Source organism: Chiloscyllium punctatum, chromosome 8 (genome assembly GCF_047496795.1).
Source record: "Chiloscyllium punctatum isolate Juve2018m chromosome 8, sChiPun1.3, whole genome shotgun sequence".
Taxonomy (NCBI): Eukaryota; Metazoa; Chordata; class Chondrichthyes; order Orectolobiformes; family Hemiscylliidae; genus Chiloscyllium; species Chiloscyllium punctatum.
The window spans coordinates 62717237-62734582 of NC_092746.1; the positions used below are offsets into that span (position 1 = coordinate 62717237).

General features: G+C 40.4%; 1 protein-coding gene across 1 annotated transcript in view; it reads right to left on the reverse strand.

The window, feature by feature from the left end:
• The window catches only part of LOC140480594 (contactin-associated protein-like 2), a 2042618-nt gene that overhangs the window by 1400653 nt on the left and 624619 nt on the right, over nucleotides 1-17346 (reverse strand). The window contains exon 2 of the mRNA XM_072575654.1: nucleotides 12110-12220. Within this exon, the coding sequence (XP_072431755.1) occupies nucleotides 12110-12220 (111 nt within the window). The remainder of the gene's footprint in view (nucleotides 1-12109; nucleotides 12221-17346) is intronic.

Consider the following 17346-nt stretch of genomic DNA (forward strand, 5'->3'; position numbering starts at 1 on the left):
AAAGACCAAGCTGAAGCATTTACAAGCATCTTTAGTCAGCAATGCTAATTGGACAACCCTTCAATGGCCTCCTTCTGAGATGTCAGATGTCAGTCAGTCAGTTCAATTCACTCCACTTGATACAAGAAATAGGTAAAGGTACGGTATATTGCAATGGCTATCAGCGGTGACAACATTCTGGTCATAGTACCAAATACTCATGCTCCAGAACAAGCCACATACTGCCATAAGCTGTTCCAGTATAGCTATAAAATACCCATCTACTGACAATGTTGGAAATTGCCCATCCAATACAGGCCAGCTAATTATCACCCAATTGGTCTATTCTCCATTATCGGCAAAGGAATTGAAGGATTGAAAGTGAATGACAGTGCTGTTAAGCTGTACTTAGCATGCTCACTGAAGCTCAGTTAAGTTCTGCCAGGCTCAACCAGCTCCTGACCTCATTAAAGGCTTGGTCCAAATATAGAACTGAACACAAGAGGGAAGGGAGGATGACTGCCATGAAGTCAATGCAGCATTTAACAGAGGGAATCATCAAGGATCCCTAACAAAACAAATCAATGAGCATCAGGGGAAGTCTCTCCACTGATTGAGTCATATCTCACACAAGGGAAGATTGTTGTGGTTTTTGGAGGTTAGTCAACTCAGCTCCAGGACATCTCTGCAGGAATTCCTCAGGGTAAGTGCCCTCGGCTCAACCACATTCAGATTCTGGATTAGTGGTGCTGGAAGAGCACAGCAGTTCAGGTAGCATCCAAGGAGCTTCGAAATCGACGTTTCGGGCAAAAGCCTTCATCAACCACATTCAACTGCTTCAATAATCTTTGGTGCATAAAATCAGAAGTTAGGATGTTCACACAATGTTCAGCAACATTCAAGATTCTTCAGATAGTGATGAAGTCCTCAAACAAAGAAAAGAGGTTCTGGCCAAAATTAAGACAGACACTGATAAAGTAGCAAGTAACATTTGTACCATACATGGGTCAAAAAATGACTATTTCTAACAAAAGAGAATCCAACCATCAACCCTTGACATTCAATGGTATTACCATTGCTGAATCCCTCACCATCAACATCCCAGTGGTTACTATTGACGAAAAACTGAACTGGGGGACACACTGCATAATTATTCTGGCTGCAAGTGTAGGTCAGATACTGAGAATTTTGAAGTGAATAACTCTACCTCTTGATTCCCCAAAACTTGTCCATCATCAACAAGCACAAGTGAAGCATGTGATGGAATGCTCTCAAACTTCTGGACAAGTGCAATTTTCATAACATTGAAGAAGCTTGACACCATCCAATACAAAGCAATCCATTTGATAAGCATCCCATATAATAAATCAAAATTCATTACCCAGGTTTGATTCTTGCTGTATCAACTGATGGAATTTGAATTCAATTTTTAAAAATCTGGAATTAAAACATTTGGTGATTATCAGAAAAAGCTATCTGGCTCACTAATGTCCTTCAGAGAAGGCAATTTGCCATCTCATCTGGTCTGACCAACATTTGACTCCAGTGTCACAGCAATGTGGTTGACACTTTACTGCCAACAGAAATAGCTTTTCAAGCCACTCGATTCAAGGGCAGCTAGGTCTAGGCAATAAAAAACATTCAAAGTTTGGGAGAAGATTTGTAGTTCGGGTGCTCATTGTTGTGGTTCTGTTCGCCGAGCTGGGAATTTGTCTTGCAAACGCTTCGTCCCCTGTCTAGGTGACATCCTCAGTGCTTGGGAGCCTCCTGTGAAGCGCTTCTGTGATCTTTCCTCCGGCATTTATAGTGGCCTGTCTCTGCCGCTTCCAGTTGTCAGTTCGAGCTGTCCGCTATAGTGGCCGGTATATTGGGTCCAGGTCGATGTGTTTGTTGATAGAGTCTGTGGATGAGTGCCATGCCTCTAGGAATTCCCTGGCTGTTCTCTGTTTGGCTTGCCCTATAATGGTAGTGTTGTCCCAGTCGAATTCATGTTGCTTGTCGTCTGTGTGTGTGGCTACTAAGGATAGCTGGTCGTGTCGTTTCGTGGCTAGTTGGTGTTCGTGTATACGGATCGCCACAAAGGCTTACAGGAAAGCCACACATACAGACCAAGTCCTAAACTATGAAAGCAACCACCCCAACACACACAAACGAAGTTGCATCAGGACACTATTCAAAAGGGCCACAACACACTGCAGCACACCAGAACTACAAAAAGAGGAAGAGGAACACCTATACAAAGTATTCGCCAAAAACGGATACCCTCGCAATTTCATCAACAGATGCCTAAGGGAGAGACAATGGAACGAGGACATGCCGCAACCTAAAGGACTAGCCACACTACCATACATCAGGAGCATTTCTGAACTGACAGCCAGACTACTGCGACCACTAGGACTCATAACAGCACACAAACCAACAGCCACGCTCAGACAACAACTCACCAGAACAAAGGACCCGATACCCAACATGAGCAAAACCAATGTAGTGTACAAAATCCCATGCAAGGACTGCACAAAACACTACATCGGACAAACAGGAAGACAGTTAACGATCCGTATACCCGAACACCAACTAGCCACGAAACGACACGATCCTTAGTAGCCACACACACAGACGACAAGCAACATGAATTCAACTGGGACAACACTACCATTATAGAGCAAGCCAAACAGAGAACAGCCAAGGAATTCCTAAAGGCATGGCACTCATCCACAGACTCTATCAACAAACACATCGACCTAGACCCAATATACTGGCCACTACAGTGGACAGCTTGAATTGACAACCGGAAGCGGCAGAGACAGGCCACTATAAATACCAGAGGAAACAGCACAGAAGCGCTTCACAGGAGGCTCCCAAGCACTGAGGATGTCACCTAGACAGGGGACGAAACGTTTGCAAGACAAATTCCCAGCTCGGCGAACAGAACCACAACAATAAAAAACATTCTGGCCAGTCAGTGACCCATTAGTGCATTAAAAAAAGTCTATGGGCTCTCCATTGTCTAACTTGCTTGATAAAAACAATGACTGTAGATGCTGAAAACCAGATTTTGGATTGGTGGTGCTGGAAGAGCACAGCAGTTCAGGCAGCATCCGAGGAGCAGCAAAATTGACGTTTCGAGATACCTCTTCAAAGAATTCTAACAGATTTGTGAGGCATGACCTCTACGTGACAAAATTGTGCTGACTCAGCCCTATTTTACCACACACTTCCCAATTACTCCACAATCTCATTCCTCAGAGTGGAGCTGATAAAGTCACAACTAACATCTAAAACCAGTGTTGAGTCAGTTGCCAGAAATGGAGATGGAGAGGTCCAGGAAAGGAAGGCAGGTGACCGAGATTGTCCAGGTGAACTTGAGGTAAGGGTGGAAGGTTTTCATGAAATTGATGAACTGTCCAACCTCCTTATGGGAGCACAAGATGACACTTATACAGTCATCGATATAAGTGGGGAGGAAAAAGTGGGGAATAGTGCCAGTGTAACTGTGGAAAATAGACTGATCCATGTACCCGGCAAAGAGACAGACATAGCTGGGGCCCATGCAGGTGCCATGGCTACCCCTTTGGTCTGTAGGAAGTGAGAAGATTCAAAGGAGAAATTGTTGAGGCGGAGGACCAATTGAGCCCAGTGAATGAGTGAGTCAGTAGAAGGGTACTGGTTGGGCTGACAGGAAAGGAAGAAATGGAGGGCTTGGAGGCCTTTGTCAAAGCAGGTGGATGCATACAAGGATAAGTAGCAAGTAACATTTGCACCACACAAGTGCTGGGCAATGATCATGTTGAATGAGTGGCAATCTAACCATTTCCCCTTAATATTTAATAGCATTACCATGACAGAATTCCCCTACTATCAATATTCTGGGGTCTGTCATTGACATCACCCTTAACAATTTCTCCTTTGAATCCTCCCACTTCCTCCAGACCAAAGAAGTAGCCATGGGCACATGTATGGGCCCCAGCTCTGCCTGTCTCTTTGTTGGCTACGTAGAGCAGTTGATCTTCCGTAATTACACTGGCACCACTCCCCACCTCTTCCTCCGCTACATTGATGACTGCATTGGCGCCAGCTCGTGCTCCCGTGAGGAGGTTGAGCAATTCATCAACTTCACCAACACATTCCACCCTGACCTTAAATTTACCTGGATTAGTGATGCTGGAAGAGCACAGCAGTTAAGGCAGCATCCAAGGAGTTTTGAAATCGACATTTCGGGCAAAAGCCCTTCATCATCTGCAGTCATTGTTTTTACCTCTTAAATTTACCTGGACCATCTCTGACACCTCCCTCCCCTGCCTGGACCTCTCCATCTCCATTAATGACGACCGACTTGACACTGACATTTTTTACAAACCCACCGACTCTCACAGCTACCTGAATTACACCTCTTCCCACCATACCTCATGCAAAAATGCCATCCCATATTCCCAATTCCTCCGCCTCCGCCGGATCTGCTCCCAGGAGGACCAGTTCCACCACAGAATACACCAGATGGCCTCCTTCTTTAGAGACCGCAATTTCCCTTCCCACGTGGTTAAAGATGCCCTCCAACGCATTTCTTCTATATCCCACACCTCTGCCCTCAGACCCCACCCCTCCAACCGTAACGAGGACAGAACGCCCCTGGCGCTCACCTTCCATCCTACCAACCTTCGCATAAACCAAATCATCCGTCGACATTTCCGCCACCTCCAAACAGACCCTATCACCAGGGATATATTTCCCTCCCCACCCCTTTCCGCCTTCCGCAAAGACCGTTCCTCCGTGACTACCTGGTCAGGTCCACGCCCCCCTACAACCCACCCTCCCATCCTGGCACTTTCCACTGCCACCGCAGGAACTGTAAAACCTACGCCCACACCTCCTCCCTCACCTCTATCCAAGGCCCTAAAGGAGCCTTCCACATCCATCAAAGTTTTACTTGCACTTCCACTAATATCATTTATTGTATCCATTGCTCCCGATGCGGTCTACTCTACATTGGGGAGACCACCTCCTAGCAGAGCACTTTAGGGAACATCTCTGGGACACCCGCACCAATCAATCACACCACCCCGTGGCCCAACAGTTCAACTCCCCTTCCCACTCTGCCGAGGACATGGAGGTCCTGGGCCTCCTTCACCGCCACTCCCTCACCACCAGACGCCTGGAGGAAAAACGCCTCATCTTCAGCCTCGGAACACTTCAACCCCAGGGCATCAATGTGGACTTCAACAGTTTCCTCATTTCCCCTTCCCCCACCTCACCCTAGTTCTAAACTTCCAGCTCAGTAACTGTCCCCATGACTTGTCCGAACTTGTCCTACCTGCAAATCTCCTTTTCCACCTATCCACTCCACCCTCTCCTCCCTGACCTATCACCTTCATCCCCTCCCCCACTCACCCATTGTACTCTATGCTACTTTCTCCCCACTCCCACCCTTCTCTAGCTTATCTCTCCACGCTCAGAGTTCTATCACCATTGTTCACAGCTAACCAGAGAATGCAACTTTTTTAAAAAAAGGGTTTTGTGATTTACACATGAAAGAAGTGAAACTATCACTGTATTCTAACAGATGAAAGGCTTAACAGACAATCAATTTTTCAATGTATAATTTCAGTTACATCACACTGCAAATTTTTGCTATAAATTCTGTTATGATCGAGCCCTCCACAATCACCTGATGAAGGAGCGTCGCTCCGAAAGCTAGTGTGCTTCCAATTAAACCTGTTGGACTATAACCTGGTGTTGTGTGATTTTTAACTTTATCTTACTAAGGCTTCTTTGGCAGTATCTACAAAACTTGTGACCTCTACCATCTAGAAGGAAAAGGGCAGCAGATGCATAGGAACACCACCTGCAATTCACACACAACACTGATTTGAAAACAAAAGACTGTTCTTTCGTTGTCGCCTAGTCAAAATCTTGGAATTCACTTTCTAACAGCACTGTGGGATTCCCACATTCCAAGCACTGCAGCAGTTCAAGAAAGCATTTTACTACCACATTCTCCAGGACATTTGGGAATGGACAATAAATGCTGGGCTAGACAACAATACCAACATCTTATGAATGAAAACAAAAGCACAGTATTCTGTTTTATGTAGGTAAAAGTAATATGTACATTGCACCCTAAATAAAAGGAAGCTTAGAGACTCAGGGATTTTCTGCAGTATTTCCATGACAATACCACAACCAGTCAGAGTCTTCCTGCCGAGTCTGAGAACTGAAGTTGATAGTTAATTGTTCCTGCTGCATCTCTATGCCGATGATCGCTTAACTTATCAACACCTTATTATTTTGTATTCATTGACAGCTTTTTTCAAGATTGTTGCTGTCTCTTGGTCCAGGTAAGCACAAGACAAAAAACTTTTACTTTGTGTTTCCCTTCAGCAATGTTTAAGTTCCATCCTACCAAGTAATTCATGTCTTATCAAAGACAGCACAATGATTTGGTCCCACATCAATTCTTCTTTTAAATTAGCATGTTTACCATTTTCTGCCAGCTGATCCACGTTATTAATAAAAGAGTCAACATGCTCTCTCACTCATTAAGTGGACCAATTAAATTTCATTCAGTCAATAATAATAGTTCTCAAAAGACTGAAGATAATATTGAATGCTTTAACTGCTCTGTCATATGAAGCTACATCCTCATTAATCCTTTGCTAAACAGGAAATATCTGTGCTACCGTCTGTGGTGTAGGGAAGATTATTGACCTATCTACTCCTGATGCAGTGCCTTGTAAATTTGCAATAGCTGGATTAGTGGTGCTGGAAGAGCACAGCAGTTCAGGCAGCATCCAAGTAGCTTCGAAATCGACGTTTTGGAAAAAAGCCCTTCATCTGATTTGCAATAGCTGTATAGCCATTGTTCATCATGATTTGATGTACTCTTGAAGTACTCTAATAGGGGCAATGTCTGGTCGGGATCCAAACAGCTTTCATTTGGAGCAAAGTATCAGACAGAACAACAAAGATGAGTGGTTGCACTGCCTCACTGGGCATTTTCCCTTTTCGTAGATGCGATGTCTAGCTTTCCTGGAGGATTGCCTTTGAGTCCAAATAAGGCCACTCTCCTTTAGTGAATCTATTCCAGAGCAAATTGTAACTCTTCAGTTTCAAAGAAATGCTTTTTATGCCCATGTCACCACCACTACAATGTTCCTTTTTATCAGACCAGTAACAGTTCTTTGAGAGCATCATTCTGACTCAACTTTGCTTTAAAACAGTTTCCTATATAGGTCCTTCCCTTTGACAGCAGGCCTCCTATCACAAGTCATTGTCCAATTTACCCAAGATTATGTGTGCCTGCAGCTTGGGGATGTTCAGATTGAAAACTGCTGGGACTGTAACATGAAAACTTTAAGTCAGCAGTCTCCTTTGCTGCTTTTCTATGGTCTAACCATTATGTGCTTACTCTATGATCTGCCCACCTTTCCCAATGAAGCTGCTGCTATCCAGCAGGTACAGAAATTTGCTTAGCTCATGGTTGATCCTCCATCAGATCTAATGTCGTGATTCATTTGCTCAGCTGTGCTTCATAAGAATCCCACGTATTTTATCTAATATCAGTATGAAGCAGTGAGCCAATGCAATCTCTGCTCATAGCCCCTGTAAATTCACTATGAAAACTGTTAAGTGCAACATTATTACAAAATAGCATCAGCTGTTATCTTCTTCATTCTCAAGATGTCATCCTTCCTAGTCCCAGCTTTATTTGAAACATCTGTCTCCTCTTGTCTCTTGTATTCTGACAGTATAGTTGTTAGATTGCCAAAAGAGAAAGCTGAGTTTTATTCTTATTTTTTTCTCTAACTCAAACCAACTTCACAAAGAAACATGTTCCATATTATTTTATTCTATTCGGTCATTTTGTTCTAAAGGTTTTTGTTCCATTAACTTTGTTGAATTTTCTGATGTCTGTGCTCCAGTAAGGCCCTGGTCTCTCGCTGATTGTCTAGCTGTTACTTATGCCAGATGATCCCCAACTAAGCACAAGCATCTAATCTTCCCCTTTCACAATCTTTCTTGGCTATTCTTTTTTAAATCATTACTCCTTGGAGCTGTCCTTCTTTCTTTTTCATACAAGTTGAAAACATGCCAACCAACAACCAACAACTGTATCGTTGTGTCGAAATTAAGATGCATCACAGTATCTCTTCTTTGAACTCATTTTCATTTCAAGGCACTAAAACTGCAGCTAATGTTTATGGTTTTGGATTTATCCCAATACTTTTATGGAGAGGCAGTTTCCTGAAGTAGATCAAGTCTCTTCAGAACTGAAGCCTGAACTCCTAGGCATATCCTTTATCAAAACATAATGGAACAAAGACCACATGGGATAGCCACCATATTCTTCCAATATGAAGTAAATACCAATACTGTTAGATAATTATTCTCAAGTTAAACATAATAGTCAGACTTAATTACTGCTAAGATAATTAAGCAGAGGTAGAAAGACAATAAGATAATGTTGTATGAATAAAAATTCCATTATATTTCAATGTTATTCCATAATCAAAGAACATGTTTGCGATTTGTAGACAGTGGATTCTGGACTCTACTTCTTAAGAAAGTTTCTTAAGAAATGCTTGTCGCCATTTCGACTCAAGCTAATTGAAAGACATATCATTACTTTACATTTACAAATCATACATAAAATATGTTGCTGATTCCTTCAGAAGATTAAATCCTTCATCTCCTTATTTACGTTACCTTCAGGTATATAAGGCCCAAACACAGGATCACATGTTCAAGACTTCCTGATTGCTTTGATCCTCTATAAACTATTTAGCCTGGCTAATATGGCACATAGATATGTCAGCAACCAAATTTATGACAGTCTGCAATCTGCAGAATAATACTTCTTGAAGGAATTAAGACATCGATTTTAATAGTCATTAAAATGCCCTTCAGTCCACCTAGTCCATGCTGACCATGTTCCCAAACCTAATTAGTCCCACGTAATATGGCACATATCCCTCCAAACCTTTCCCATTCATTACTTACGCAAATATCTTTTAAATGTTGCAACTGTACCTGCACTGTACTTTCCTCTGACTGTTCATTCCACATATGAACCACTGTGTAAAAAATTTGCCCTTCATCCTTTTTAAATCTGTTTCCTCTCACCTTAAAAATATCTTCCCTAGTTTTAAACTCCCTCACCTGAGGGAAAAAAAAACCTTTGTTATTCACCTTGTTCATGCCCCTCATGATTCTATAAGGTCATCCCTCTACCTCCTACGCTCCAGTGAAAAAAGTCCCAGCCTATCCAACCCATCTCAAATCTTCCACTCTTGGCAACATCCTGGTAATTCATTTCTGAGCTCTTTCCAGTTTTATATCCTTCCTATAGCAGGGCAACCAGAACTGTACGCAGTATTCCAGAAGAGACCTCACCAACATCTTGTACAATCTCAACATGATATGCCAACTCCTGCACTCAAAGGTCTGAACAATGAAGGCAAGTGTGCTAAATGCTTTCTTAACCACCTTGTCTACCTGTGATGAAAATTTCAAAAGAATTATGCACATGATTCCCTGGGTCTCTGTGTTCTACAACTCTACCCAAAGTCCTACCATTAATTGTACAAGTCCTGCCCTTGTTTCTTTTACCAGAATGCAATACCTCACATTTATCCAAAATAAACTCCATCTCCTACTAATAGCTCTGACAACATTCACTCAAATAACACTGTCCTGGTATGGTCATTTCCATTCTGGCTATCTAATGTTGTCTCATATTCCTGATATTCCCTTGTATTCTGTGATAGTCTTCTTTTTCGAATAGTGAATCAATGTCTTTCTTAATGGTGGTTTCCAATGTCTTGTTATAAAAGAAGTTCCATTTTTAATCGACCATTCCTATTGATTTGTCATTTAGTGAGAATTGACTTTTAGTCTCTGTTCTCTCAAAACATTTCATAATTTTTTAAAACTCCCAAAACTCTCCTAAACCTTTTGTGTGCAATGAAATAATACGTTTTCTTCAAACTTCCTAATATGAGTCACCGATTCCTCACAAAACTCCCACGAACATTCATAACATTCTTAATTGGACTACAGCAATCTTATGATGGGATAGCTAGATGCATAACCAGTACATCAACAATGGCATTACCAATATATTTTAGGAACTAATATGGAACCCTTGCTTTTCACTCAATTTATTGTTTGTTAAACACATTAAAACATTGGTGTTTTCACTGTGCTTTCGAACTATGCTCATGCCTTAAGGATCTATATATATGCATTTCAGGATCACTTTGTACCTCCACCCAAAGAAATGTTTAATCCAAAATGTACTCTCTCTGCATTCAGTGGAATCTGCAATTTATACACTTCTGAATTCTTCTTTATGCTCCAAATCCCCAATCTGCCTTCAACAAACTCAATATCATTTCTCTTGTGGCTCTGTCCAAATTGTGCTTCGATTTTTTTTAGGCCTCTCCAGATTGCTTTTGGGCAAATTATTTATTCCAATATAGAGAACTACCACAGGCATTTTTCAACTCCCTTCAATAAATAGTCTATCACCACTTTAGCAAACACAGCTTAGCTCCAGTAACAACACATTCCACCTCATTATTTACTCAATTTACCTTATAAATTACTGCCTCTGCTGCTTATGGAGTCATCATTTATAAACCTTGTTTTGGTTGATCATAGTGCCCTCTTTTATGTTGTTTTTCATAATTAGAATAGCCATTGATAAAATATCTGCAGAAATATTTCTCAAATAAAGCAATGCGTAAACAACAGAAGATCGAAAATGTTCTAAACAGCCTCCTGTGTTTCTTGAATATCTCATTAGATGCCGTGGCTTTTCTTCATAGAATGGAATCATAGAATCCCATGAGTATGGAAAGAGGCCATTCAACCCAATGAGTCTGCACTGACAATCCAAAGAGCATGTCATCCACATCCAGCAACTCACTCTCTCTTTATAACTCTGCATTTAGCATGGCCAATCCAACTAAACTGCATATCTTTGGACTGTTGGGGGGAAATCAGAGCACTCAGCAGAAATCCATACAAACATGTGAGAACATGCAAACTCCACACAGTCACCCAAGGCTGGAATTGAACATTGCTTCCTTGCACTGAGACAGCAGTGCTAATCACTGAACTACAGTGTCACGCTGAAACAAATTTGAAACAAGTAAAAATGTAAACAATTGTCTAGGAATGAACCAATGTAATATCTGTTGACAAACCTGTACTGGTTTCCTTTCTTTCAGCTTAATACAGTAATGTTGAAATCACATTCTTTGACTCTTGCCAGGACTCATAACCCTGATCTTGTATCGAAATATCATTTCAGCTTTAGTGAGCAGTCAAAGAATGATTTTATTTTATATAAATTCTGCAATCATGTTCTGATATGGACAAAATTCAGCTCTTTGTCCAACATTTCCTCATCCCACTAGTTTTCCAAAGTTTCCCAACAGCAAATTAACTTTGCCGTGCTAATGTTCACTTTTGAATATTTCCATAGTCTCCCCATGCTACCTCTTTAGCTTTGTATACCCATTGACAAATTGCTCAAAACTTAAGTTATGCCTTGTCTGCTTTTTATCTGCTTTCAAATATCCATTAAATTTTTATCATGCAATGTGCTTCTTTGCACTGTGAGACAACAGTGTTAATCACTGAACTACAGTGCCATGCTGAAACAAATTTGAAACAAATAAAAATTTAAACAATTGCCACTAGTTCCACTAATTCTTCTTATGTTCCTCTCTTCTCTCCTGCTTGGCATATACCTATTGGATCTGCTTAATGTAAAACACTGAGACCCTTCCTGCATGATAAAACACTCTTGTTCCCTTAGATTATCAAAAGAAATGATAAATAATTTGCAATATGCATGAACTGAAAGAAGTAATTAATTGAATTTCACTTTCAATTAAGCTTCTGACCACCTCTTGAACCATGGCTCAATCGTAGCTTCATTATTCCTTTGTTTTCTGTCATGTACTTCCTTCTGTGTGGCAATTTGGGACATTTACCACACGAAAGAACTACATAAAAACAAGTTGCTACTCACTCCAACTGAAGAAAGCAGCTCATTACAATATTAATCATTGACAACAGAAAAAACGAATCAATTTCCTGTGAGGATTGTTTCAAAAGCTCTTACCTCCTCTCTTGTTCAGTTTAGCATAGCCAGGTACATAGCTGCCTGACATCACAGATGAGCTACTGAAGGAAGAGTGGGGAAGTGCGACAATCAGTGACTCATCGCATTTCTCTGAAAAAAATAAAGACAACGATTTACTTGGTATCATTTTTATAAGATTACAAGTGGAGAGTGAAAATATAGATTTCATTCCAGAATGGTAAATTTATATAAATAATTGTTATTTATTCAAATCAGTGCTCCCCAACTGTTCATTTGTTGCACAATTTGATTGCATTGCTGCAAACATGACAAAGTAAGTTAAAAATACAACACCATAACCAGGAGGAAACATGGTTGAAATATGGACCAATGAAACAACATGACAAAGATGGTTAAAGCTTCCTTGTTCATTTTTAAAACTCTTCTCAATACTAATAAAAAGCATTTTAGACTTGGGAAAATAAATTCAAATACTAAGTATTTCAATCCCAAGACAAAATATGATTTTTTTCTCAGCATGTTAAGCGTATTACTTTTTTTGTTACAAATCTTTGAGGGTAGGTAAAGTGTGTGGTTATTTGTAACACTGTATCAGCCTATAGACAGAATGTAATGTCACATTATCCCTGATGATTGAAGGGAGCCCAGAAAATGGGGAGGCGCAATATCAAGTAATTTATTGCAAGATACCATGCATAATACCACCCACAATGAGCAGCATATTATCAATCTCCTTAAGGAAATACAAAAAATGCTTGTTGTACAAAATGGAAAACTAGCACTGGTACTTGAGTGTCTGTTATGTTAAGATTAAGGCACAAATATTTGAGAACATTGAGGCACTTTTACCTAATCCATTCTATGTCAGCCCAGGTATGCTTGACATTAACACTGGTAAAACAAATTGAAAATTACTCAATTCCCATGTATGAAACCCTTCAGCAACTTGCTTAATTATGTACCAAAATGGGAACAGAACTAGATTTCCCAAAGTAATGCTGATAATAAAATGCTGGGTTAAAATGACAATAGTGTTACACAATAGAGCATACAAACATCATGTTGTTATAGTAGCACCCTGTTTAACACAATTATCTGCAAACAACTGAAGGATAATTGCAGATATTTGCTACCCATGAAAGAGGGCACATTGATGGGCACTATGCACTTGTACATGCTCAGATGATGGTGGTTTGGGAATTATAGGTATGAGTGCATAAATGTCTTCAACAGATGATAGAATGATATTAGTGGTCATAATGTCAACTAAGATCAAAGATGAATACCTCTCCATATTGTCCAAGTCATATGCTTTAAACATAACTTGTTGAGAACACATAGACTACATGAGCGTATATTTAGCATTTCCAACACCAAAAATGCTTTACGGCTTGTCTGAACAAGATTCACCATGTTGAATCATATTTTCAATAATTTAATGTTGAACAGTTTAGAAAGAAACTTCAATTCTTCCTTGAGGGAGGTACTCAGATGGGCTGAAAAGCTTTCCTCACTGGTACCTATTCTCAAATCTTACATTCAAGCCTGAAATGACAATGGGGTTTTAGAGTTAAGAATAGTGAAAAAGTGAAGAATTTCATTTTACTTAATTATTTCTGGCCGAAGAATTTACAGATTTTTTTTGTATCTGCTGCTTAATAAAAACAGGAATGGATGCTCATGATCATTAAAAGGACACCAATGTGAATGAAAAAGTGCCAATCCAACAAAAATGCTCAACTCTTCTCAAAAGGAGACAAAGAAAATTAACTTACAGAATTCTACATGCACCACACATGGATTATCAATGTGAAAATCAGTCAGCATGTTTAGGGAATCATGGAGATGCATCATTAGTTGTGAATCTCCAGAGCCTATTGATTTATTCTGTTTGCGTCTCGCAGATGGCATCTCACTCGAAGCATTTGCATTATTTCCAAGTTGGTGCCACTATTGTGCATGAAAATGCCTAAAATCCATAACCAACATTTTGGGCTCGAAACCATCAACACAAGTGCTTTGTTAACAATGTGATGGTTATCGGTATTTTGCCAATCAACTTCTACTGCCTAGAAAAGGAACAATTAAAAATGGTTCAAACTCATTAGTGTACATTATAAATTATTAAGTTAAAAATCACACAACACCAGGTTACAGTCCAACAGGTTTAATTGGAAGCACACTAGCTTTCGGAGTGTCGCTCCTTCATCAGGTCATAGTGGAGGGCTCAATCCTAACACACAGGATTTATCGCAAAAAATTACAGTGTGATGTAACTGAAATTATACATTGAAAAATTGATTGTCTGTTAAGTCTTTCATCTGTTTGAATACCATGATAGTTTCACTTCTTTCATGTGTAAATTACAAAAGCTTTTTTTTTAAAAGTTGCATTCTCAGGTTAGCTGTTAACAATGGGTGATAGCTAGACAATATGTTGAAGGTGTTGGCCCCCTGTGTTCTCTGTCTATGCCATGATGTTTAGATTGATTCTAATCTAAAAGGTGAGATAACAGAGTTTTACATGAATGCATGCAGTTTTTGAGCAAAGTACAATGTAACCCTGCAAGTACACTCCTATACACACATACATATGGACACACATATACACAGACATGCACACAGACACCCACACACACTCCCACACTCACACATGCACCCCCTCACAGACTTAAGACATTCTATACTCACTATACACACATGCATAAACTTTCTCACACTCACAACCCCCAACCCAGACAGACAGACAGACAGACAGACACACACACACACACACACACAGACAAAGACCCACATGGACACATATATTTTGTGGGGTGAATTTGTACGTGCAGGGTTACATTGTACTTTGCTCAAAAACTGCATACATTCATGTAAAACTCCATTATCTCACCTTTTAGATTAGAATCAGTCTAAACATCATGGCATAGACAGAGAACACAGGGGGCCAACACCTTCAACATATTGTCTAGCTATCACCCATTGTTAACAGCTAACCTGAGAATGCAACTTTTAAAGAAAAGGTTTTGTGATTTACACATGAAAGAAGTGAAACTATCATGGTATTCAAACAGATGAAAGACTAACAGACAATCAATTTTTCAATGTATAATTTCAGTTACATCACACTGTAAATTTTTGCGATAAATTCTGTGTGTTAGGATTGAGCTATCCACTATGACCTGATGAAGGAGCGACACTCCGAAAGCTAGTGTGCTTCCAATTAAACCTGTTGGACTATAACCTGGTGTTGCGTGATTTTTAACTTTGTACACCCCAGTCCAACACCGGCATCTCCAAATTATAAATTATTCTAAGTGATTTTAAAATATCACAATATACATGTTTAAATTTTGTGTCTCACTGCCATCACTTCATCCTTCAAGAAGTTGCACATCAGGATTCACATAAAATGTACCTCACTCTTTGAACAAACTTGCTGGACCTGCGATCAGACTGACAGTGAAAAGTTAGTCATGTTGTCAGGATTTCCCAACTGCACAGCTGGAGCTTCTTCTGAGAATGCAGTGGGAATAAGCTAGAAATGATGTTCCCACAACAATGATTTGGTCTTCAGAGTGTGTCTCTTTCTTGAGATATCCTTCTGATCTTTAATTTATGTCAACTGTACCTAGCTTTCCCATGGAGCTTCTAGCTTATTCAACTCTCCAATCTGCCTTCTTGCTCAGACAGTCTGCCCATCATCCTTAAATGGATGGGCCTTACAAAGAAAGCCAGTTAATTGGTCACCTTAAGTAACGTTATCTGAATCATGCCCACTTGTGCAAAGTTCCGGAAGTGTTGGTAAACCAGTGCTTTGTTTCTCATCCTGTCCTTATTTTTGTACCCAATTTAATTCTAATTCACTCTCTTCCACTGTTATTTCTTTTTCAAAATGTTAATCTTGCCAGTGGGTGGCACAGTGAATTATTATAAATTATTGTAAGTGATTTTAAAATATCACAATATACACCCTCTGGGTGCTCTGGTTTCCTCCCACAGTCCAAAAATGTGCAGGTTAGGTGAATTGGCCATGCTAAATTGCCCACAGTGTTAGGGGAAGGGGTAAATGCAATGGGTCTGGGTGCGTTGCTCTTCGGAGGGTCGGTATGGACTTGTTGGACCGAAGGGCCTGTTTCTACACTGTTTCAACTAGATTTGATTCCCTACAGTGTTGAAACAAGCCCTTTGGCCCAACCAGCCCACAGTGACCCTCCGAAGAGTGACCTATTTCCCTCTGACTAATGTACCTAACACTATGGGCAATTTAACATGGCCAGTTCACCTGACCTGCATATCTTTGGACTGTGGGAGGAAACCAGAGCAAACCCACGCAGACATGAGAAGCATGTTCAAACTCCACACAGACAGTCACCCAAGGCTAGAATCGAACCTTGGACCCTGGTGCTGTGAGGCAGCAGTGCTCAACACTTTGCTATCATGCCATCCTAACGGCATGATAATTAGATAGCTTTAGGTCATACCAGTCGCTAAGATACCTGATGCTTTCTTCTCCTTGCCCCATATTATCAGCTGGCATGTCTAGCAAGTTATAGTATAAAATGTTTTCAACCTGAAGGGCACAGTAGAAAAAAATAACTTATTGAATAAGGTAATGGATCTGAAAGAATTGATGCAGAAACTGCATTAGCTCCCCCTAATTAATGATGTCACACCATCTTGACATAGAGAAATACAGTCTTGTACCAGGTCCCAGTGGTGACAGGTATAACATAGTTGGATCCGGATATTTGTAACAAACCCCGAGTTAATTAATTGCAATTGTGTCCATGGCTGTCATGTTAACAAACATACTTACAATGCAAGACAAGTGCTTTCGTTTGTTAAGACTTTACCGTTGCCTATCTTCTACCACTGATAGTTTGGGAGGTCCTTAGATTCAACGTGAAGAAGACGAATGGTGGCAACTAATCACCCCAGCTATCAGCTGCAAGTGACTGGTACTCACAGAACAATATGATATGGAGAGCAGCAGTGTGGGTTCAAATTCCAACTGAACTCTAAAAGAAAATATTTTCAGAAGACAGTCAAAAATTTACTTTAAGAAAATTACTGGTTCAAGACAACACAGCAGCTGAAATATGAAAACTATCATGGGATCAGCTACAGGGCAAAAGCAGCATTCCTGAAGAAGACCCTCACCTCAGAGCAAGCAAGAGGTGCAAGAAAATATTATGAACTAAGTGAAGAGTCAAAGCTAGCCTTACTGGGAAAAGGCAGGGATCCAAGGGATCA